The following is a 23730-nucleotide window of genomic DNA, read 5'->3' as shown; positions in this document are numbered from 1 at the left end:
GTGGCGAGGCTGACAGCTGGGAAACTTTATCGTTTTCTCCACGGAGGAGGGGCCAGGACGAGGGACGAGGAGACAAGCACAAGTGGAGGAGGCAAGGACACATATTGCGATTCACCCAGTGTCTATGAAGGGGGAGAGGAGGATGCAGAATGAATGAATATCAGAGATCGTACACTTTGGCCAACCATATGTCCTTGGTCTCACACTCTTCTCTTAAATGTTGTCTTCTCATTTTGTCTTTTTGGATCTTCACCTTTAGCTAGCCTGGTTCCATACTGCCTGTGTGATGCTACGTTGAGTTTTGGGTTCAAGTCAGCCAGGCCAACCAGACTAACCACAGGGTTCTCCCTGGTTCAGATCAAACCTGAAACCAATGAAAAACACATGGTAGCTCTGTTCAGACCTATGGGACTGAGCTCCATCTACCAGACCCAAGCTTCTTCCACAAACTTGGTCCGACAACCAGGCTAGCTTCAAGCATCGCTCCGGGGCACTTATTCTTGTGTTTGACAGCTTTCACATTATTTGTCTCCTAAATGGTTCAAAGAATCCCAACTGAGGATTCAATAGTGCCTTTTTTAGATTGTCTGGTTGACCACCCACCAATAAAGCTCTGACAAAATTTACAATGGTGCAACAAAGAAACACTTTAAACATTTACAGAACACTGATTTAAGTTCAAGTCATCTGGAAGTATGGTAGTTTTCTATGTGTACTGGCAAGGTTTTCGTCATTGGACAAGCTCCCTGTATTAATTTGACTGCTTCTATTGCAAGTTATGACAAATTTAAAAACATGTAAAAGCAAGGATACAGTTTCAAAGTCGACCATCCAGTGGAGGATGTGATGAATGTAAATTCTATGAAACTGTCGTCTCCCCTGTCTTGATAGCACAGTGTAAGTCCAGATCATACTTTTTTCATTTATCAAATCAGTCATGACATTTTTTCTTTCCATTCAGGCTTTAACTAACAGTAAATTTCAATGCACTGGTATTCATAGAATACACCAAAAGTTTTGCTTGACCGGTTTCTCCAATGATGTATTAAAACAACCAATCAATCGTAACATTGGCCTCTGCGTTGGCAAGGTACTTATGCAGCGATTTTTATATATTATACCTGAAGACTTTGGACACAAAATTAAGCAACTGGTCTCATTCAAATGATAAGTATTTTGAAGGTAGTATGGCCTATACAGTACGTGTGTGGGTGATGAGGTGTGTGGAAACCTACCATAGGCCACAACTAAAATGAATATATCTACAGAATGCAGTGTGATAAATATCAGCAATAAACAATTCCTTGCCTTAATGACACGGATATTTTATCTGCACCTTGACCTAGAGTCAGTTCAAGTGGTTTTCAATGATACCTTCATCAACTAATATTCATGAAACACACACAATGTAGTGGAATCTTCTTAAGGTATTCTGTATTATCATCAAGTGCAAAAGGAATTTTAGGTTTTTTTTTTAAAAAAAACAGTCCTATCAATCTCTTACCAAAAACAGTTCTTACCAAGGATCAATTACAGTCTTAATGCATCTCATCATAGTGTTAGTAGCGTCTCCACCTACTCTGTTTGCTCGCTCTGCTGCCAAGCTAATCAGTCAAGCTTTCAGATATCAAAACACTGTCTCTCCAATCACTCGTCAAAACTCTAGTCTATCGTATAGGAGGAGCAAGGCCTTCCGTAACCTGGAATGTCCATCATTGTGGATTTCTGCTCTCCGGTAAAATCTGCAGCATCTTTTCCCAACCGCTTCTCAACAACGCGCGTAAAAGTAACTTTTTTTTAGGATTTAGCTTCATGCAGATGTTTCGTGGTGAAACAAAATGTCACCTGTGGAAAGCGTGTTCAAGGCAATAGTACGATTGTCCCAATACACCTGCCTTTAACAACTATGTGGGTCTATGACTACAGACAAAAATACTTCTCTTTTGTGGCACAATAGTGCAGAATGCATATAGTGAAATATGTATGCATGGTATCTTTAAGGTCCTCAGGTCCTTAACCCAAATCTAGTGGAGGATAGTTGCCTACAGTTATAGAACAAATGGACCTACCATTTCATGAAATCTAAATTTGTAAATGGTTCAGTTGATATGAAGAGGTTGGTAAAATAGTGATACTTCAAAAAACGTTATGCTTTCTTTTTCTTCAAATAAATCTGATATGGTAACCCCTAAACTCTTAAAAACATCACTGAAGTTTCTCCAAATTCAAACAGAAATGTTAAGTGAGTATGTCGTTTCTGGCAATGTTTTGAACATTTTAGTTTTAAGTTTTAGGTATTGTTTAAAAAATATGTCAGCTGAACACAGGATATTGCCGCCATCTACAGTGTCCTCCTGGGCAGACAGATACAGTATATAAGATTATTAAAAACACGAGAGCATGTAATGTGTACGTATGACACAGTCTGTTTCCGAGTCCTCTGTTGTCTTTCTTCTTTTTTCTGTTGAACTCATCAGAAATGATATTATTTTTCAGTTCGAGGAATACCCCTCTTCTTGTTCTTCTTTTATGTCTGATAAAAAAGGAGGAAACATGGGTTAAGAGGAACGATCGTCGTGGGGGCTCCCGTCTGAGTTCTCTGTCTCGCCCTCGGAGATGGCCTGCATCGGCGCCATGTAGAGCCGGCTGCGGGTACTGTAGCGACTACTGTTAGCCGCTGGAGGTACGCGCGACCGACCCTGCCTGGACGCCGCCGTCATGCTCAGGGTCTTGGGCGAGAAGCCCTCCGTGTTGGCCCTGGGGTACTGAGGGCTGGACTGCTGCTGCTGCTCGGGCCCCGCTGATGGGGAGTCTTGCTGGGGCGACGGGGGCTCGTCTGTGGGGGGCCTGACCCCCTCCAGGAGCAGCTCCCCGGGGCTCTTGGGCGTGATGGGGCTCTTGAGGATCTCGGTGGCAGACATGCGGTAGCTGGAGTCCGTGCGGCTGCCCTTCTTCAGCAGGAGCAGCTTGAACTCCTCGTTGGAGGTGCTGGACTTTTTGGCGTTGCGGTAGATGGGGCCCGGCACTCGTTGCTGCAAGCCGGACGCCGGGGTGGTCGGCGGCTGCTGGGCGGCAGCTGGCATGCTGCTGGGTTGGGTGGTTGTCACGGGGACACTGACGGGCATGGTGAGAGGTGCTGTTGCTGCCGCTGCCACCACTGCTGCTGCTGCTGCTGCTGCTGCTGATGGGGGAACCACTCGACTCTTCACGCTCATCTCCCCTGAGTCCTTGCGGCCCAGGACTTTCCTCTTGGACCTGAAGTAGAGCACAAATGGGACAGGCTAGCTCACATTTTGAAAGAACTACTACTACTACAAACAAGATCACGTTGCTATTGACTGTGACTGGAGTGACATAGTAACCTAGATGTTTAGACAAGCAAAATGCTAGCTTTCCTTCACATGAATCTTCTCAGACTGCCGAGTACAGACATGGGCAAACTCAGACCCGGGGGCCACATGCGCCCCCCTGAGCCATTTCATGTCGCCCTCAGAGCCTTTACAAGAAAGACAACTTTTAAATCCAAATTCAAACAGTTACTCAGCATTCTTAAAATGCTATCTAAAACAAAAGTCTTACGAATTTAAGATTAACCAAAGCCACAGGCTTCATCGAAATACATTTAATTACAATGTGCAGGATTATCAAAAATTGCAAATTGTCTGTGGCATCCGGCCCTTCGATGAGTATTCTAAAACCAATACGGCCCTTGGGCCGAAGTAATTGCCCACCCCTGGCCTAGTAGGTACAGTAGGTAGACCACAATCAGGGGCAGTGGTAGGTTTTTACAAGAAGCTGTAAGACTGTCAGACCTGCAACTACTTGCAACTTACCTGCAACTCTCCTGAGGCAGGAGAAAGTGTCTGCCTCTTTATCTAAAACTCAGAGCATTCTCAGCTTAGTGATAGTTTAGGTGTGACATCATGGCTACCTCTCAATCAAATTATGAATTAGCCTTTGACCTGCACCTTGACCAGGGATGTGCATGCTTTTTCTTTTCAATCCCCTTGTTCTCTGGCTTCTCAAGGGCTCTGAAATGCATCCCATTTTTACCAGTACTGACCTGTGGATCATGGCAAAGAGATCCTCAGTTGTGCGCAGTCTGTTTGGCGATGGGAAAACGTCCTCCTCAGCCTTCGAGTCATCAGTCAGTGGAGAGATGGAATTGTCACTGGGGGTGGAGTCTACAAGGACACATCGTAATCACATAATCATTTTTAGCGGCTCTTTACTTCTCAATCCCCTCGTAAACTATAACCTTCCCCTCCAATTTCAGGTAGAACACACATGGCTTTGAAATTCAATCATTCATTGCTGTTCTTCAGAGACAAGACATTATCAGTCTCCCAGAAGATCAGAAAGACTTGTATTGATATCACACTCGTCACAAACCCTTACCTTTACTGAAATAATCCTCTGTGTCCGGAGTTGAACTCTCGTCTCGATTGTCCTGGGAGGCACTTCTGGCGTGAACACCTAAGAATTCGCAGTCATCCTCTCTGCTCCGTGCGTCACTGATTTCGTAAGCGTGCGACGCTTCGAGTGGTCTGGCAGGCACTTTGTCAGGACTGTTGAACAGTACAAAGCCACAGCTTGCTGTTGTTGTTAGTTCGCTCTGAGCAGGGGGGTACAGGGTGCTGGTTAGGCTTAGCAAAGAGGCTCCAGTGTCCGCTGCATGGTGCTTGAGTGTCTGATGATCACTTATCTGAAGACTACCACTGGGATCCCCTGAGCTGCCCGGTGCTCTGTAGTCAGGCGGGTCTCTTTGCGGTTCATACGTTGCTCCTGACTGAGGTATGAGGTCATCGTCGTCCCCCGTCACCTCCACGGGGGTCCTGAAAGCGGTCATGGCCCAGTACGTGCCTGGGACCAGCCTCTGTTGCCTCGGCCTCTGTGGCTGGGGTTGGGCCTGGGCCTGGGCCTGGGCCTGGGCTTCAGCAGGCAGGGTGCTGTCCCCTGACGAGACCCTGGTGGTGTCACTTGCTAACTCCTGAGGTGGTGCATCGTGGGCCTTGTAGGCGGGAGGCTTACCAGTCTGCTTGGGCCTTCTCAGCGTTCCCATGCTGCACTGCTGTTCCTCCTCCCTTGTGCTGACAGTGCGCAGTTGGACTGACTTCAGAACAGTGGGCGTGATGGCCATGTGGCTCTGGCCTGAGCAGGCCATGTCTGCAGTGGTGTTGGTGCTGGCGGAAGCAGCACCACTAGCAGCGGCGGCGGCAGCTGCAGCAGCAGCAGCCCTCGCCTCAGCCGCGGCCGCCATCGCCGCAGCTCTCTGCTTGTTGTGGTGGTGGAGGGTGTGCATCCTGTAAGGTGGGGGCTTGGGAGGACCGCTGTGAAGAGCACTTAGGTCAAGTTGGTGGGCCGGAGGTGGCGCGGGGAAGTCGGGGTCCGGTCTTGTGGTGGAGCAGCTGTTGTCTCGGAGGCTGAGGTGCTGATTCTGTTGCTGCTGCTGTTGCTGCTGCAGGGAAGAGAGAGAGGACTTCCTCTCAGGTACTTTGGGCTTCCGCTTGCCAGTTGTTGGGGACAGGGGGTTGGGGAAGAAGGCGGAAGGGAAGGAAGATGTCGGCGTTTCTGACTGGCTGGAGTAGCCGCTGGAAGGAGATGCCAAGCCGGCAAGCTTTTCCGGGGACGAGAGCTTGAATTCGCTTTCTGTTGGCGGTGGGTGAGATGTCGACGTTGACGTGGACCTGGACGTGCTTGGACGCAGTGCTTGGGGCTCTGCCGCCTCCGGTGACTTCACGCATTCGATGACGGTGGTGCACGTGGCCGTGCTGGTGGTGGACACGGACCGGTAGGGAGCGCTGGCCGCTCTCAAGTCACTCAGGAGCCAGAGGTCTGCATAGTCGGACTGTACGGCTCCCTCGTCCTTGAAGGAGTGTGTGTCGCTGGAGCAGAACGGGGACGCGTCGTCCACCTCCCTGGAGCTCTCGACCCCCCACGCTCCCCGCGTCTCCGGCTCCAGGCCCAGCATCTCGGAGTCGGCCACCGAAGCGGCCAGATCCAGATCCAGCTTCATCTCCCTGGAAGACAAGGGCAGGGGCGGGTCGGGGTCACAGATCAGTGTCTTTGGTTCGCTCTGGTCCATCATTGCATCCATGCCGCTCGCTTCCTTCAGGGACGAACTCCGTTTCGGTGGGGGCGGCTTCGCCTTTGGCTTTCGCAGCGAGAGACACTGCCGCCCAAGTGACCTGGTGTTGCCTCGGTAGTCTGACTGGGTGTATCCGTCGCCGCCATGGCTAGGCACCATGCCTGTCGCACCCGTGCCCCCGTTGTCCGCTGCATAGTTATAGACATAGCTCCTGCTCTCCTTAAGACCGCAAGCAAAGTGCATCGTGGCGTAGAGGCCTTCTGAATCCGAATAGTGCAAGTTCGTGCCCCCCGCCTCCCCACACGTCTTCCCGCTGAAGCCCTCGTAGGTGGCTCTGTAGCCGGGCCCACTGTGCTCCTCCCTGGACCTCTTGGGGCTGAAGTCCTGTGAACACGGTTGGTCCTGCTCCGGCTGGTCTTGGGTGTAGTTCCACTCCCCCTCGCTGGCCGTGCTCACCCCAGCGTCGTCCATCTGGTCCGTTGCCGAGGAAGTGAACGAACTTGACCTTTGACCCTGGGTCTGGGCGCGGTCGCTCTGGAAGGGGTCGATGATGAAGCCGGTGGTGTCGTCGATGATGTGCGGGGCCGTGTTGAGCGACAGCTCCGAGTCGCAGTGGGACGAGCCGGTCAGCGGGGGCGAGGAGGCCGGCGGCAGGGTCTCCGACGTCTGGGACGGGCAGGTGGAGCTGCTGCCACTCCAGTTGCCGCTGGAGGACTGGTGGTCCTCCTTGTGGTCGATCTGGCCGCCCAGCACGCCTGTGGTGGACACTGAGTGGATGGGGCTGCTGAAGGTGTCCGAGCTGGAGGAGATCTCACAGCTGCCCATGTCAGCCTTGCGCGGCAGGCGTGAGCGGCCTACAAAATAAAGATGAAGATGTTGACAGATTGACATGGATGGCAATGTTTACATATTATAATGTGTTCCAAATTATTATAATGATTATATATTCTTCTCAGATGATCTGTAATAGTCAATGTAAAAGATGTTCACAGATTAACATTTAGATGTTTCACAGATCAAGATGGCAATATTTACAAAGTAGCCTTATAATGTACACTGCTCTGCCAGTAGAACATTGTATTAGTTATTGAAAAGATACCATGGTACCATGGTACTACACTGCGACGACAGAACGAGTCTGTAGTTATCTATTATGACTTGTTAATTGCCATACTGGTAACGTAAAATATATAACAGAGGTCTTGTTATGTTGACAGACTAATATGGAGACATGTATAGGCCCTGCCGTGGCCAACCGTTCGGGCACTCGGCTGCCATGCGGCTGACCCGGGTTCGATTCCCAGCCCGGGTCCTATGCCGACCCCTCCCCGTCTCTCTCCCAGTTCGCTTCCTGTCCACCTCTCACACTGTGCTATCAAATAACGTTTTTTGGGGGCTTCTTCAGCAGCCTTTATTGTTGTTTTTTTTTGTGAGACAAGAGGAGAGACAAGAAGTGAGCTGGGAGAGAGAGACGGGTAAGGACCGGCAAAGGACCCAGAGCGGGAACCGAACCCGGGTCGGCCGAGTGGTAAATGGGTGCCCTACCATATCAGCCACGGTAGGGCCCCCCCCCAAAAAAATCTTTAATATGGAGACATTTACGTACCTCGCTCGATCCAGCCATGGTCGGGGCTGCCGGCCCCTCGAGGGACACCGCGCTTCAGGCTCCCGAGCTGCAGCTCCGGCATGGCCTGGTCGTCCGTGCTCTCCTCCTCATCCTTCATGATATGTTGCCCAGGCACGGGGAGGAAATCCTCCGCCTCGTACGGCGAGAGCTCCTCGTCTTCATCCTCGTCGTCTTCCTCGTCGTCTTCGTCGCTGTCGTCGTCCTCCACCTCGTCCCGGATGCGGCCCCCCTCGCGCGGCAGGCTCCGGGACCGCAGGCGGCCCGAGCTGGAGGTGTAGACGGCCTCCGAGCAGTCGGGAAGCGAGGAGATGTTGCCCGTGGAGTGGGAGAGCGAGGCCGGGATGCCGCCCTGGCCGCCGCGCTGGGCCCGGATCCGCCGGCGTGAGGGCGCGGTGATGGTGAAGTCTTCCGTCTGGCAGCCGGAGTCCTTGGTGTTCATGCGGCTGCTGAGCGAGAGCTCGTCGCTGCACAGTGACAGCTGCTGGTTGCCGTGGATGATCACCGTCCGCTCTCGCGCGACAGGAGATTCGTCCGAATCTAAAAAAAAACAAATAATTTATTTTGTCATCAAGTTATGTCAAAGTTTGATGTGTAATTGTGTAGCTATTCAAATATGAACTTGCTCACTTGATTTAAAACCTGTTTCATCTAAGACGAAGGGTGCTTTTGAATGTCCTTCACACTTTGACGAGTAAGTGTTAAATTCAAATTTAGGATTTTTTGTAGGTCTAATGGATTGTTTTAAATGACATCTCTGTATTTTTATAGTGACAGTACAGACTGATTCTCCTCTATTAGTTTCGCATCTGCAGTAAATGTAGTATGCTGTGTGTTTCTCTGTGTGCAGCCTGTGTGGTTCTGAGAGTGCTTAGCTTCAGTTAATCAGCTCTTGTCGAGTTCTTCCTGTTTACTGAAACCGTTATATAGTCATACATTCTTCAGTGACAGACGCATGGCTGGTTTCCAAAATACCATAGGGATTATTGTATAGTGGTGGGTTGAGACACATATTAAATGGAGATTCTGCAATTAAAGTCACATATAATCCCTGACAACATTTTAAAAATCTCTTCCCAGGAGGGGCTCCTATAATATTTTCACTAAGTCTGTCGTTAAACAAGTAGGCCTAGTTTTTTTGTCTCCTCGCAAAATACATGCTACAGCTGCCCCTACTGTTATTTTCTACGAAGCACAGTCAGGCCCTTGTACAGTACATACGTAAAACTAATAAAATATATTCCACTCCATCTGAAATATGCTCACAGGACTCACAATTCAAATAATTTGTCTTTTTTTCATTTACCGGTATTTAATTTAATATTTTTTTGACATCATGTAACTAATAAAATGTATTATTATTATTATTATTATTATTATTATTATTATTATTATTACTTACCCATGTCTTGTTGCACCCGTCTGGGAATTCCTGTGATGGTTTTCCTCCGTCTCAGTTTCCTCCGTCGCTGGAGAACTGATTGGGAATGCACGAGCGAGCAGCGGGCGCTGGCTTCACGGTCGAATCCCACTCCTGTGGAGAAGGAAACGCCACTAGTGAGCCCAGAAACAAACTCCTGTCATTGCACCAGTTAACAGCTCTATTCAAACATACAGCATTATCTCTGTAAAGTCGTTTACCAATAAATATGATTATAGGCGAAGTGTACAGGTTTGAAAGCCTGGCTTCAGGAGTAGGCCATATTACAATCAAACAATTTCATGAATGATTTTCCATTTACCATTCAGTCCATTATTTAATGTATGCCATTATGGCATTTTACTTCCTGATGCTGGATTAACTCACCTCTCATATAATCTGATATAACTAACACCAGTGTTTCCAGGCTTAAAGTAGAAGCAATAATGGCAACACACATTCCCTGTCTATATTTCCAGATAACAGATTAAGGTGATACAGATTACGATGTGGATAAAACAATACATATGAAGAGGTCGAGATGTTGACAGATTTAAAGGGACACTGTGTGAGATTTTTAGTTGTTCATTTCCAGAATTCATGCTGCCCACTCACTAATGTTACCTTTTTCATGAATACTTACCACCACCATCAAATTCTAAGTATTCATTATGACTGGAAAAAATGCACTTTTCATACATGAAAACGGGGATCTTCTCCATGGTCCGCCATTTTGAATTTCCAAAAATAGCCATTTTTAGCTGCAAAAATGACTGTAATTGGACCATACTAGAAAACATTTGTTTATTACTTAGTAAACTTGCAAGTAAAGATCAAATTTGGCATTAGGCAGCCCAGTTTCAATGAGCAGCATAGTTGCAGTACCTTTTTTGACCATTTCCTGCACAGTGTCCCTTTAAGACTGAAATGGGTAATAGATCCAGATTAGCCATTTCAGGCAGAGTCCCTACTATGAACTTCTTGTTACCAAAATGGTTGTGATCAAGTCTCAAAATGGCACTTGAGACTCTTGGTAAGGTCATAGCAATGTTATTTTGATGTAAATAGTTTTCCTTAAGCAAACAGTTAGTTGGATAGCCGATATCTTCTTGCTTATTACCAGAGATGTAAACAAAACAGAAAAATACATCGCTGCTCTTTATTCCGAGAATGCAGATTAAGACGGAAATATTCACAGATTAACAGATATTGACGGATAAAGATGTAGATGTTGACAGATTAACACTAAGATGGTTCACAAATAAAGATTAAGAGATCACGTCCTATTGGTTGATTCACATATTAAGATTGCGAGATCACTTCCTATTATTACCAGAGACGTTGATGGGGATGATGCAGGACGAGACGGCGTGCGGATCGCTCTTCAGCCTGTCCTCTGGGGTGGGCAGGGGCAGGGCTTTGGACCAGTTGGTCTGCTTGTCCAGTGTGCTGGGCACGTTGGGCACGGGGCCTTTGGGCCTATGGCCCAGGGTCCCCACCTCACACTCCTTGTCTGTGGCAGGGGCAGTCTGGAGAAGTAGTAGAAACAAAAAATGAGTTGTTCTAGGACCCTCTCAAAAAACAAGATCAGCTCTACAAACATCTCAACATGATCTATGCTCTAATAAAGAAGTTGAATGTCGTTTTTCACAAATTATGGTCATAGAGCTGATGCATGTCGGTGGTGTTGATGCATGATTAGCCCATGAACTTGAGACTTTGCTTGACTTTTTAAATCAACTAAGGGCCTAGACCTAGAATCGTTTCCTTCAGTTTTGAGTGGGTTTGTGGTTTTACGAGTGGTGGTAATCACAAAGTAAGTCACTGTAAAAATGTTAATAAATTGGTACACTGGTAATGGGACAAAAAATACCACTAAAATATTTTTTTGAATTATCTACATGACGCTATTGCAGTTTGTTTACCCACATTCATGAAGTGAAGTGTCACAATAAGAATTTATTGGAGTATACACGTTTTTATCAATTTACACTGCCAATATGGATAATGTATCATAAACACTTGACAAATATTTGATTCAACATTTGGTCTTACATACATATTTTTTCCTTCATGCTCTAGTCTTATTTTTCATTCTTTTTCTATTTTTTTCATCAGACTTAACAGAAACTTTTCAAGCCACAGTACTTTGGAATGTTATACGTTTCACTTCAAAATATGTAATATAACCATTAGGTGACATGTAGGGTGGGTATGTGGTATGGTAAAAGCTGCTGGAGTAGAAAAATATGGACTTCCTGAGGGAAGCCCATTGACAGCATGTTGGCGGGCGTTCATTACTAATGTGCGAATTCACATGTTGTGTGCATTAGGCTGCAGGGCTACGAAGTGACATGCTTTCTTTTTTTCAAACTCTTGACTTTCAATCTCTATAAAAGGCTGTAACTCTGCAGCTGCCATCCCCATAAAATGCTGTGGCTTTTTCATTTGGATGTAAAGTTCAGCCGAGACTTGTTGGGACTTGAGAGGAGAGAGAAGACGGAGGAAAGAGAAAGTGTGTGTGTGTGTGTGTGTGTGTGCGCGCGTGTGTGTGTGTGTGTGTGTGTGTGTGTGTGTGTGTGTGTGTGTGTGTTGGGGGGGGGGGTATTGAAACTGGAGTGTAAAAGCTGTTGGGCATAGTGCCAGCTCTGGATTTTCTCACTGGCCGTTTTCCAGAGGCCATTTCATTAGAGCACGAAGATGCAGAACACACTGGAGTGCACAAGAGTGTCATTCATGAAGTCGGAGGCGGGCGACAGAGAAGGGTAGAAAAGTCACTTTGCTCTCAAGGGTAATAAAACAAGTTTAAATGGAAATTTAGGCAAAGCTCGGAGTCTGTCTGTCTTTTCTCTCAGAAATTACGAGCAGTGCTCAAGGGTGTAACCCATTCACTGTGGGGAAAAACTCTACTCCCAACGCCACTGCAAGGTCTACTGATGAAAGCATATGTATTTAAATTAAACTTTATCAGTATACTACCAGAGAGCCAATGTTCTGTTGGTAAAATGGTATAAAAGTATGTAGGCCCTAGCATGTCGATTATCAAACACCTTCATATGATTGTAAAGTTTCACATTTGCATTACTTCTGAAAATAATGATTGATATGAATAGGGAGTGAATCCACCATCACCTACAGTAAGGCTTGAAAGGAAAAGGAAAGAAAGATTGGAAATTAGCTACAAGATTATAACGAGAAATTCTGGAGAAAAGTTGGAGAATAGTTGAAGAGCACCAGGAAAGAAGAATCTAGAAGAAAAAGGAACAGTGGGAAAAGAGGGGAGAAAGGAACTGTGAAAGAAGAGAATAGAATATCTAATATTTGCTACAAGAGGTTGTTGTAGAAAAATCTGTAGAACTGTAGAAAAACAATGAAAGAATACTCAAAGAGCAGCACGAAAGACCTTCTACAAACGAGAGAAAAGTGGAAAAAAGAAGGAAAAGAAAAGGGAGAAAAGTGAAAGGAGATTGAAAATTCGCTACATTGTTTTAGGAGAGAAAGAGAAAATATGGAGAAAACTTGAAGAAAACTTGAGAAAATTCTAGAAGAGCAGTAGGAAAGAACATCTTAAAAAAATAGAGAAAGTGGACAAAGATGAAAGAATAGAAGTGATGGGCCGGATGAAAAATATACCTTTCTCCAGAAGATGAAGAAACAACAATCTGTAAGGGATGAGGGCCGTTTTCGGGAAAACTACAAACAAAAGTGGTCAACAAACAAACAAACAAACACAAAAACAACATGGAGGGGAGTTGATTGAAATGAAACACACACAATGGCAACAGACGATAAACCACACGCAGTGACATATGAGTTTAAGGAACCAAACCAGAACCGCCATGGACACAGCTGTGAATACAGCAGTGAGATCTTGTTGACCTGAGAAAGTCAAATAAATAGTTAATCGTTTACACCGCAGATTAGTATGTGTTATGTGGGTGTCATCTTCCAGCTGTGAAACAAACAGAGTTTGGTTAATTCTGCAGCTTCCTGTAAGGAGAACATTTTGTGCCCATGTATTGTGCGTTTTTGAGGACCCTTGGAGTAATGATATCCTGAGGGATTAGAGATAGTCGACCTTAAGGTAACCTGATTTAAGAGTCCTTACTTTCTTAGGAAATCAGCAGCAGCTCTATTCTGGTACGCAAATCCATGACTCCCTGAACTCAAAACTAATACACAAACTACAGTGCCCTCCGTAATTATTGGCACCCCTGGTTGAGATGTGTTAAAAGCCTTAAAATAAATTCAGTGTTTATTGCAGAAGAATACTGTCACACTGAAAATTGTAGGAAAATGTAGCCTTCAACTCAAATGAATTGTAAGAAAATAAAAAAATCCCTGACTGAAAAATAATTATTTTTCATTAAATCACCTGTTCCACAATTATTGGCACCCTTAACAATTCCCAGGAAATAAATATAATTGAAGCATTTCTGTCATTTCTACAGTAGTTTACAAAGTTTACCAGAGCATGTAGGAACATTGAATTAGTAATTCATCACTTCCTGTTTCCCTGGGGTATAAATATGACGTGACACCGAGGCCATTTCTCTTATCCACTCTTAAACATGGGAAATACAAAGGAACACAGCATACAAGTGAGGCAGATGTGCGTCGACCTTCACAGGTCAGGCAGAGGCTACAAGAAGATTGCCACTCAACTGCAGCTGCCCATATCCACTGTGAGATGAATAATTAAGAAGTTCAAAACACTGGAACAGTGGTAAACAAGCCTAGACGAGGACCCAAGTTTCTTTTGCCACCACGCACAGTGAGGAGGATGGTAAGAGAAATCAAAAGATCTCCAAAGCTCACTGTTACAGAATTACAACAAATGGTAGCATCCTGGGGTCACAAAGTCTCCAAATCAACCATCAGGCGCTGTCTACACACCAACAAGCTGTTTGGAAGGCATGCACGGAGAAAACCTTTCCTCACTCACAATCATAAACGCAAATGTCTGGAGTTCGCCAAGCGGTATTGGGGCCTCAACTGGGACTGTGTGCTTTGGTCAGATGAGACCAAGATTGAGCTTTTTGGCAACAAACACTCTAAGTGTGTCTGGCGTGCCACGAAAGATGTGCATGCTGAAAAGCACCTCATACCCACTGTGAAGTATGGGGGTGGGTCAGTGATGCTGTGGTGCTGTTTCGCTTCCAAAGGCCCTGGGAACCTTGTTAGAGTGCATGGCATCATGAATGCTTTGAAATACCAGGACATTTTAAATCAAAATCTGTTGCCCTCTGCCCGAAAGCTGAAGATGGGTCGTCACTGGGTCTTTCAGCAAGACAATGACCCTAAACATATGGCCAAATCTACACAGAAGTGGTTCACCAGACACAAAATCAAGCTCCTCCCATGGCCATCTCAGTCCCCTGACCTCAACCCCATTGAGAACCTGTGGGGTGAGCTGAAGAGGAGAGTACAGAGGAGAGGACCCAGGTCTCTGGATGATTTAGAGAGATTCTGCAAAGAGGAATGGCTGAAGATCCCTCTTTCTGTCTTTTCCCATCTTGTGAAACATTATAGGAGAAGATTAGGTGTTGTTTTGTTGGCAAAAGGGGGTTGTACAAAATATTAACACCAGGGGTGCTAATAATTGTGACACACATTATTTGATGTCAAATAATTATTTCTTTATGTGGGATTTTTTCCCCACTGAATAAATGCACTTGTATTGAAGGTTGGATTTTTCTCTTTTTTTCCATTAAGGTCCCATATTATTTAGAAAAAAATAATAATAATTGGAAGCTAAAAAACACATCTCAACCAGGGGTGCCAATAATTATGGAGGGCACTGTATATGTCTACACTTTCCTGTGTTTTTGAACTTGGAGTAAGTATGATACCCAGTGGATTTAGCACCTTGGGGTAAATATAGGCCTTCTTTGAAATAGATCAGTGAGACCATCCTGGATTGTGAGTTTACCTTTCGTGGTGGTGGTGCTGGCTGAGACTCGGAGGTCTCTTTTGCTGGTCTCTCCTGCTGCTTCAGAGGGAATGCAGTATACGCATCATCAGATACTGTACTCCAGGGATGGGCAACTTTCATAATAAGGAGGGCCACATTTCTTTATAGCCACCATCAGAGGGCCACATCACCACGCACCTGACTGCAACTCACAGAGTTTGAGGTGCAGTTGGTTGCTCACTGACTGCGCATTGTTTGGAAGGAATCGGAGTGTTCTCTATCGGCTAACAGTATAATTATTGCAACAGATGAATTTACAGTAGTAGTGGTCTAAAATATTGTTGTCATTATTATTTTTTAAGTTATAATTTATCTCAGGGCCACACTGAGTGAGGAGGTGGGCCGCATGTGGCCCCCGGGACTCCAGTTGCCCTTCCCAGCTGTACTCTCTATACACACCACCACACCACTCACTCACAGACTTAACCAAGGATGGGATGGTCTCATGCACTATACCCAGGTAGCAAGCACAGTCGGCCCGATTTTGGCTGAATGTCGGCACTGTCGGCTGAGTGTCGGCTCGGCTGGAACACTGGTTACCGTGACTCAGCCAACACTTCATAGAACACTGAAAATAACTGTCACTTCATGCAGTAACTGAGCCAACACTCGGCCGACACTGAAAATAACTGTCAGTCTCATGCAGTAACTGAGCCAACACTGAGCCGACACTGAAAATAACTGTCGGCATACGGTAATAGGGCCATTATTGGGCCGTGGACAAAGTCAGAATTGGGCCAACTGTCAGGACTCGCGAAAAAGAATCGGGCCAACAGTGGGCCAGATAAAATTTGCTACAGTGTGTGTATATACTCGCAGACAAACATGCCATGGTGAACATGAAATGATCTCCTGGGAGCATGCGTTGATACATAATGATTGTGGCACGGCACATGGAACACTGTTCATTAAGCGTTCCTTGAATAAAATACAATAAAATAAAATAAAGTAAAGTAAAATTAAATTTAAAATGAGGTGCACCAGTAAAAACAAAAACATCAGACAGTAGGAAAAGGGCGAACAGAACAATGTTGGTTATACCACATTCAATTTAGGGAAATGAATGATGAATGAACAATGAACACACTCAAACACAATGTTATTGCGACCACATTTACCTTTCTTGGCAGAGTCTGAATCTCAGACTCTCTCACCGTCCTCTCCTACACAGATGTAGGTTATAATGCAAAAGATTGAATACAGTTGGTAAATATGAACTGGTAGACTAGGAACAACAGAGGTCATACATACTTAAAGTAAACAAACACACGCACGCACGCACACACACACACACACACACACACACACACACACACACGCCTCTACCACAAATATATTTGTACAGTAGCCTATATGCCATTCCATATGTCAAGTGAAGTCCAGCTGACAAAGTACAGCTTACCTGTCTTGGTGCATGCTGGTATTCCACCTCTCTGCCCGCCCTCTCCTGCTGTTGGATAAATATTGAATTAGATACATTTGACAAATAACAGTCACAAGCAGCCCTGGTGTTACGTGTAAATGAGCATTTGTACATAGTATCCTATAGGTTTCACATAGAAATTACAGATCATTGCACAGTCCTGAAAATTGACTTACAAGCCCTCGCATGTTCTAAGAGTCCAATATCCTGTCATTGCTGTATATGTACTGTATGTTCATGAATTTGTACTGTATAATTGTTGTATAAATATGATGCACTTGAGGCACTACTGTGTGAGTGTGCATTGACACACAATGTGTAGATAAAGTATTTTAAAACTGCATACACTATGTGTATACTGAATATTAAAGACAACAGAGTTGATATGATCTACTTGAGCCAGTGTAACGGAGGCTAACTAGCACAGAGTTGGCGTGGAACGTTGGTAAACCTCCCTCCGATAGCCTCATACAGTCTCGTGCCGTTGGGCCGAGAGACTAGTCTCTTGGCCCAGCGGTATCGTACTGTGTCTCCCATTGCCGGACCGTTGTAGTTGACGAGGTCGCACGTTCGATCCCCGAGGGGGGTGAACAGGTGCAAGATGACCTCCGTCACACCAGTACTGGGCGTGTGTGCATTTAAATACACTGCCCAACGAAAAAGAAAAGGCGCCAACAACAAAAACAACTGATTGCACACTCTAATATGTTGTTGGAACCCCTGAAGCTTTGATTATGGCATTAGCTGTGTGACATTATTGTTTCAATAAGTGTCTGTACTGTAAATATCATAAGATTTATTTCCATCCAATGTTGTGTTCATTTTTAATATTAATAATAATAATAATATTATATTGATGATGATAGTGTGGTCCTGACCATCCCATAATACTACCATTTCACTTCGTATTTATGGTCTGGCATTTCTTTGCTCTGAAGCGATTGTAGGAAGCAGGAAGTTTGCATTCAGTTATGGTTTAAAATTATTGGACACCTTTCACCCAATCGCTGGCAGTTACTCAACAACAACATAGCGCAGACCAATGGCTCTGGCGCAGATGTGTACGTCATTGTCACGAGCGTCCTCCCCCTTTCGCCCCCACGTGGGGGGCGTATTCGATTATTGGCTGTTTTCTGGGGGGGCGTTGCAATCAAAATTCTACTGCTCCAGGCACTCCACAGAGAAGCACGGCCAGACTACAGTAGTGGAGCCAATCCTTTGGCGGAAGTACGTAGGATGGCTCGCGAGGCTATGATGATGATGGTGTGGTGTCTGAATGCTGTGCAAGGCCTTCTCCAGCACAACCCAAAGATTCTCAATGGGGCTTTGGATTCTGCCATGGCCTATCCATGTATGATCCATGTATCCATGCTAAAGTTGCTAAACAAATTTCTTATGAAACCATGTCAAAACACACATCCTTTGGTTGTTGAAAGGTTGTTGGTATGTTCCAGGACAGTGAAGTCATTGGCACCGACAATGACTTAATTTTTTTTTTCAGCTGTATGTTCAGCAACAGTATGTGCTCAAAGAATGAGGTCAGCTGACTGCCTGAATATGGAAAATGATTCATTGTTATATATTATCATCATATATTATAGTGAATGAGCAGGTTATACCATCAATGGATTTTTCTTTGCTGGTCACACACATATAGCCTACTCCAAGATTACCATGCCCGGATTCATTGGGCTTGAATTTTGAAAGTGTGTTTCAGGGGGCATGCAAAATATCAGTGTGTGTAACTATATTTTAGGTGTTTAGTTTTTTTCTATATGAGTACATCAAGTGTGTGAATATAGGGAGGTACCGTGCGTGCGTGGCGACCCCTCTGCTCCCGGTGCCTGAGGGTGCGCGGTGAGGGGTAGCTAGGCATAGGGGGCGCCACTGAGATGGAAATGGTCACCTGGTGCCGCTCTCGGCTGCTGGACCGCTGCCTCTGCTGTTGGTCTGTGGAACACACACACACACACATACACACACACACACACACACACACACACACACACAGGCAGAGAGAGAGAGGGGGAGAGAGAGGGAGAGAGAGAGGGAGAGAGAGAGATAATGTGGAATTTAAAATCATTTGTCTCTTGTGAACAAACTCCTTTTAATATGTATTCAAAACAATATAAATTAAATTCTAGTAGTTTAAGCTATAATTTATTGATCTTAAAGGGACAGGAAATGGTCAAAAGAGGTACTGCAACTATGCTGCTCATTGAAACTGGGCTGCCTATTGCCAAATTTGATCTTTACATGAAAGTTTACTAAGTAATAAACACATATTTTCTAATATGGTACAGTCAATTTTGCAGCTATTTTTGGAAATTCAAAATGGCGGACCATGGAGAAGATCCCCCTTTTCATGTATGAAAAGTGCAATTTTTCCAGTCATAATGAATACTTAGAATTTGATGCTGGTGGTAAGTATTCATGAAAAAGGTAACATTAGTGAATGGGTAGTATGAATTCTGGAAATAAACAACTAAAAATCTCACACAGTGTCAATGTGTTGTAATATTTAGCCAGCACTGTATTTGTGATGGATGAAAATAATTCACCAGCATTGCTCTATTTGCACACTAGGTGGCAGTGTACACAGTTTTATCACCAGTTCTGTGGCCTTCTGAGGCTTTGATGTGATTGGCTGCTATGGTGGATGAAATTTCATAATGATAAATTTGATGTTGCTTTTCCACTATCTTGTGGAACATCACAATTCTTGTGAGTATTGGGTGCTAGTTATCTTCATCAAAACTATGTAAAATCAAATATGAAATCAAAATTACACAACTTACATGTAGTCAACTTTTTCCCATGTTGGATGTAAAGTCATTGCCTTTAATGAATTGAATAGTGTTTCATAATAAGAGTATGCATACATGCATTGTGTGTGTGTGTGTGTGTGTGTGTGTCTGTGTCTGTGTCTGTGTGTTTGTCTGTGTGTCTGTGTCTACCTGTGTTCTCACCTCTGTGTAGAGTGCGCAGGTTCTGCTTGGTGTGGCGGTGCAGGGTGTGTGTCTATGTGTGTGTGTGTGTGTGTGTGTGTGTGTGTGTGTGTGTGTGTGTGTGTGTGTGTGTGTGTGTGTGTGTGTGTCTGTCTGTGTCTGTGTTTGTGTCTGTGTCTGTGTGTTTCACACCTCTGTGTAGAGCGCGCAGGTTCTGCTTGGCGTGCCGGTGGAGGTCGTCCAGGCAGGGCGGGCGCGTTGAGGGGTGGAACACGTTGTGCTGCTGGTGCCATGGAGCCTGGTAGTGCGCCGTCAACTTGCTCTCCACGTCCAGGTTGGACACAGCTACTCACACGAGAGACAGAGAGAGAGAGAGAGAGAGAGAGAGAGAGAGAGAGAGAGAGAGAGAGAGAGAGAGAGAGAGAGAAAGAGAGAGAGAAAGGGAGAGAGAGAGAGAGAGAGAGAGAGAGAGAGAGAGAGAGAGAGCGAGAGAGAGAACATGGTGAGGAAGAACTCTATAAAGATTCTCATTCAGTAAAAGTGAAAACAGAGTGACTTCATAGCCCCTTAATGCACACCGTACCTCCAGCGGCACGCTGTAATATTCATTGAAAAGTTAAGTACTATACTACGTCATAACACAGGGCCTTTAGCAATGCACTACAGTTTGGTCGTTGCCATTCTGGTAACAGCAAGTTCTTAATGGCGTGTCTTAACGACTTAAGTGACTTATTAAAAGGAGCACAATAAGTGCATTCGATTAGTCATCAACGCATGCATGCGCATTTAGACAGCAATGCACTCTGGATGAAAATGCTGCATGACGGTTAGATTTCCTGTCAAACTTCAAAATTTCGGTGATGTTGCGTCAACGAGGTGACATGTCACATGGTGTCAAACTATCGCGGGATGAATGCGACTGCAGTCAGATCTTGCAACCTCTGCAGTTGCTTATCCCCTTCAACGCTCGTCTGCAGACCTCCTCCGAGGTCACGCGCCCATGAACTGGTTAGTCAACAACTCACTCACGGGTGTATATGAGTCTTGTCTCACACCTCTACACAAGTTTGCGCAGGTCCCCACTTCAGCTCCTCCTCGATGCCTGTCCCCCTACTCACACGTGGTGTGTTAATAGAGCAAACTGGTGCGAGCTCATCGTCTCGGTCATATTTGTGGCCGACTTTAAATGCGCTGTTTTAATAACACCCACATCGTGACAACAAGTTCTCGCTCACATGTTTTTTCTCCATCGATAGACAAAAATCTCGTATGAGCCTAAGGTTTTGACCACCAGGTCTCCATTAAGCAAAGTGAGGTACCAGAATTGTTGGACACAGAGAGAGACAGCACTGTGAGGAGGAAGCCTATGGAGATTCTGTTTCTCATTTATCCACATCATGTCTGTCATGTGCAGTATGGACACAGCTGCTCACGAGGGAGACGCAGACAAGAGAGACAACACTGTGAGAAAATGTCTGAATGATCGTTTATCTATGTGCAACTGAAGTCTTCCTGTGCAGTCTGCCACACAGGGCTCTAACTCTGGACCTCACAACAAACTGTTGGCATGAGAAGAGGCAGACGCGCTAAACAGAGAGCTAAATCAATCAACACTCTAGATGTTCTTTTACCTAAGACGTATAAAAGTTCAATCTTTCACCTGACATGATTCAGTGACCCTCTGATGAAGACGGAAGTATACCGTCGAAACATGTCGAAACAAGTCGAAACAAGTGAGCTAAATCGTTAGGATGCTTGCTCATTCTTCAGCGCAATGGGAACGAGATTTACAAACGTTTTAGCAACTGCACTTCTTTCTGGAGCTTCATTTCGTTCTGAGCGCTACAAAGAAGTCCACTTGCCTCCAACAATTAAAAAAAAAAAGTGTGTTGGTCTTTTATTAGTTTTTGACAGGACCGTGAGAGATGTCAGAAAACGAGTGGTAAGAGAAACAGGGAAGGTTCGGCAAAGGACTGGGGCCGGAATCACCACGGTAGGGCCCATTTTTTTGACGCAGTAGGCTACTGTGTGAAATACTGACTGGGATGGTGGTGAGTGTTAACAAGCGGCACCGAGTTAATTGAGCTAATCAGACCAATTACACATTGTGGCACAGCCGGTTATAGGTCAACACTAGCCTGGCTATTGCATCCATGCAAGCTCATAGACAAAGGTCGCGGTCTGGCAAATCTCTCCATTGACAAGAACAAGAAGTGTTCATGGGCAAGGGGGTCAACGGGCATCTCTCAATTGCCTCATTGTTGTAACTGAAGAGCTGCTCTACAGTCAATCGGACCATGCTGATTCTTATAATGAATGCTCAGCGTCCATTTTTCATTGAATACTTTAAGGCAGGTTGGCTATCGGTGGTGAACATACAATACCATTTGCAAATGCACCTACAGTGTATATGCAGAGCGACAAAAAGAATGTGAAACCTAAAAACCAGATCGGTTGTTACAATTTGGGTAAAAGAAGAGAGACCCAACTATGCATGTTCCTGTCTTTACAGATATTTCCACAGATAACAAGACAGGAGTACATATACAACATCTTGAGCTCGGTACACAAAACACCAATGTCTCATTAACCAAATCGTTACTACCGTATTTCAAATAAAGTAAATGAAATGTGTGCAAAAAACATGCCGAAAACATAAGGCTATCGGATTACCAAGCAATAAAACAGTCATTCCGAGTGCGAGGTAATAAAAACCACTCCAATATGACAACAAATCATTAATATAAACAACCAATATGCCTAAATGACCCCCCTCTATGAGACAGCCACAGTTTGTTCTCTGCAATGGGCAACGGCCACAGACGCAGACGCAGACACAGACACAGACACAGACTCAGACACAGACGCAGACACAGACACAGAGGGAGTATTGATTCAGCTCCTGTGGGAAGATGATAGAAAAGAGAGAGGAGCTTTATCTCTTTCTTTTTTCCCCCCACTTCTCGTTCGCTTTCTCTCTCCTCTTTTTCTCTGTTTGTGCTGCATCTGGACATTAACATTCAGCTAAGGAAACTTCCCCTCCCCAAAGACCTCAGGAGCGGTTGTCCATATCAAGCCCAAGCAAACCCCAATCATGTTTCATTTACAGCCGCTTTCCGTAGATCTCTATCAGACAGCAGTAAACCAAAACCAATAAGAAAGATGTATTTGAATTTCCCTTCTCTCTCCATGCCCAACATGAAACATAACATGTATGGATCAAGCATGGGAGCATTTGATTTGGCCAATGACAGGCATGAACTACGTCGAGGGAGAGAAATTGGTCAGAATGACTGTGGTAGCCTGTTATGTTCAAGCAACTTATTCTTGCTGCATATATGCATTATGCATATAGTTATGACGAGGGTTTTTTGTCATAAATGCTGTTTTGTGCAACCTATTTTGTTCAAGGAAATAGAAAAAAGCAGTCTTAACCACATACTGTATGGGCTGCCAGAGGCGCATCTTGCCACCAGGCAAGGCAGGCAGCCGCTTGGGGCCCCCAAGCCCCTAGATAGTGAATGATAGCCCACACTTCAGTAGTGGCGATTTTGGTTCAAATGTTCATTCTTTTGCATTTTCACTTGGGGCCCCACCTGACCCTAGAATCGCCTCTGTGGGCTGCATACATTCCAGTAATATATAGCCTACAGTAAATGGTCTACATTTAGGGAAGAGAAAAAAAACAGCTTGCCGCCTTTGAGCTCTGGCTCTCAGCTTTGGCTGGGCCCGGGGACAAAATCATCTTAAAGGCCCTGCCTCTCAATACTTTCCATGACAAATGTGGGGCCCTCCAATCCCTGGGCCCAGAACAACGGACCCCTTTATCCCCTGCTCTTTCCAGTACGGTACAGTATGTTAGTGTGTGATGTGGCATTGGCAGATGATGCGTAAAGGCCCTGAAAGCCAACAGTCTGTTTCCCCTCACACTGGCACTGTTTACACACACTGTGGGTGCATCCCAATATGTGACCTTGCCTCCTCCACTTGCCTCCTCCACTCGCTTCTCGTCATGATGACATCACTGACAACAGCATTATATTTCAATATCTTGCAAAAGCTCAATTGTAGAGTCTTTTTCTCGTTTGCAATTGCTATGGTGAATGAAAAACAGTCCCTCAAAAGTTGTTGTGGTTAGGCTGACAGCTGGGAAACTTTATTGTTTTCTCCACGGAGGAGGGGCCAGGAGGCGGGACGAGGAGACAAGCACAAGTGGAGGAGGCAAGGACACATATTGGGATGCACTCTGTCTG

General features: G+C 45.3%; 1 protein-coding gene across 1 annotated transcript in view; it reads right to left on the bottom strand.

Annotated features, from left to right (window-relative positions):
- Positions 1 to 2268: 2268 nt before the first annotated feature.
- Positions 2269 to 23730, bottom strand: part of nhsb (Nance-Horan syndrome b (congenital cataracts and dental anomalies)) — a 113245-nt gene continuing 91783 nt past the window's right edge. Inside the window, exons 2-11 of the mRNA XM_063211905.1 lie at positions 19670 to 19822; positions 18340 to 18479; positions 16509 to 16556; positions 12766 to 12825; positions 10466 to 10661; positions 9115 to 9246; positions 7695 to 8252; positions 4399 to 6942; positions 4064 to 4184; positions 2269 to 3255 (exon numbers count right to left, since the gene is read on the bottom strand). Of these exons, the coding sequence (XP_063067975.1) occupies positions 2559 to 3255; positions 4064 to 4184; positions 4399 to 6942; positions 7695 to 8252; positions 9115 to 9246; positions 10466 to 10661; positions 12766 to 12825; positions 16509 to 16556; positions 18340 to 18479; positions 19670 to 19822 (4649 nt within the window). The 3' untranslated portion in view covers positions 2269 to 2558. The remainder of the gene's footprint in view (positions 3256 to 4063; positions 4185 to 4398; positions 6943 to 7694; positions 8253 to 9114; positions 9247 to 10465; positions 10662 to 12765; positions 12826 to 16508; positions 16557 to 18339; positions 18480 to 19669; positions 19823 to 23730) is intronic.

The sequence above is a fragment of the Engraulis encrasicolus genome, chromosome 12, assembly GCF_034702125.1.
Source record: "Engraulis encrasicolus isolate BLACKSEA-1 chromosome 12, IST_EnEncr_1.0, whole genome shotgun sequence".
Classification (NCBI taxonomy): Eukaryota; Metazoa; Chordata; class Actinopteri; order Clupeiformes; family Engraulidae; genus Engraulis; species Engraulis encrasicolus.
The sequence above is the reverse complement of the archived record's forward strand: the minus strand, read 5'-3'. Positions and strand labels throughout refer to the sequence as shown.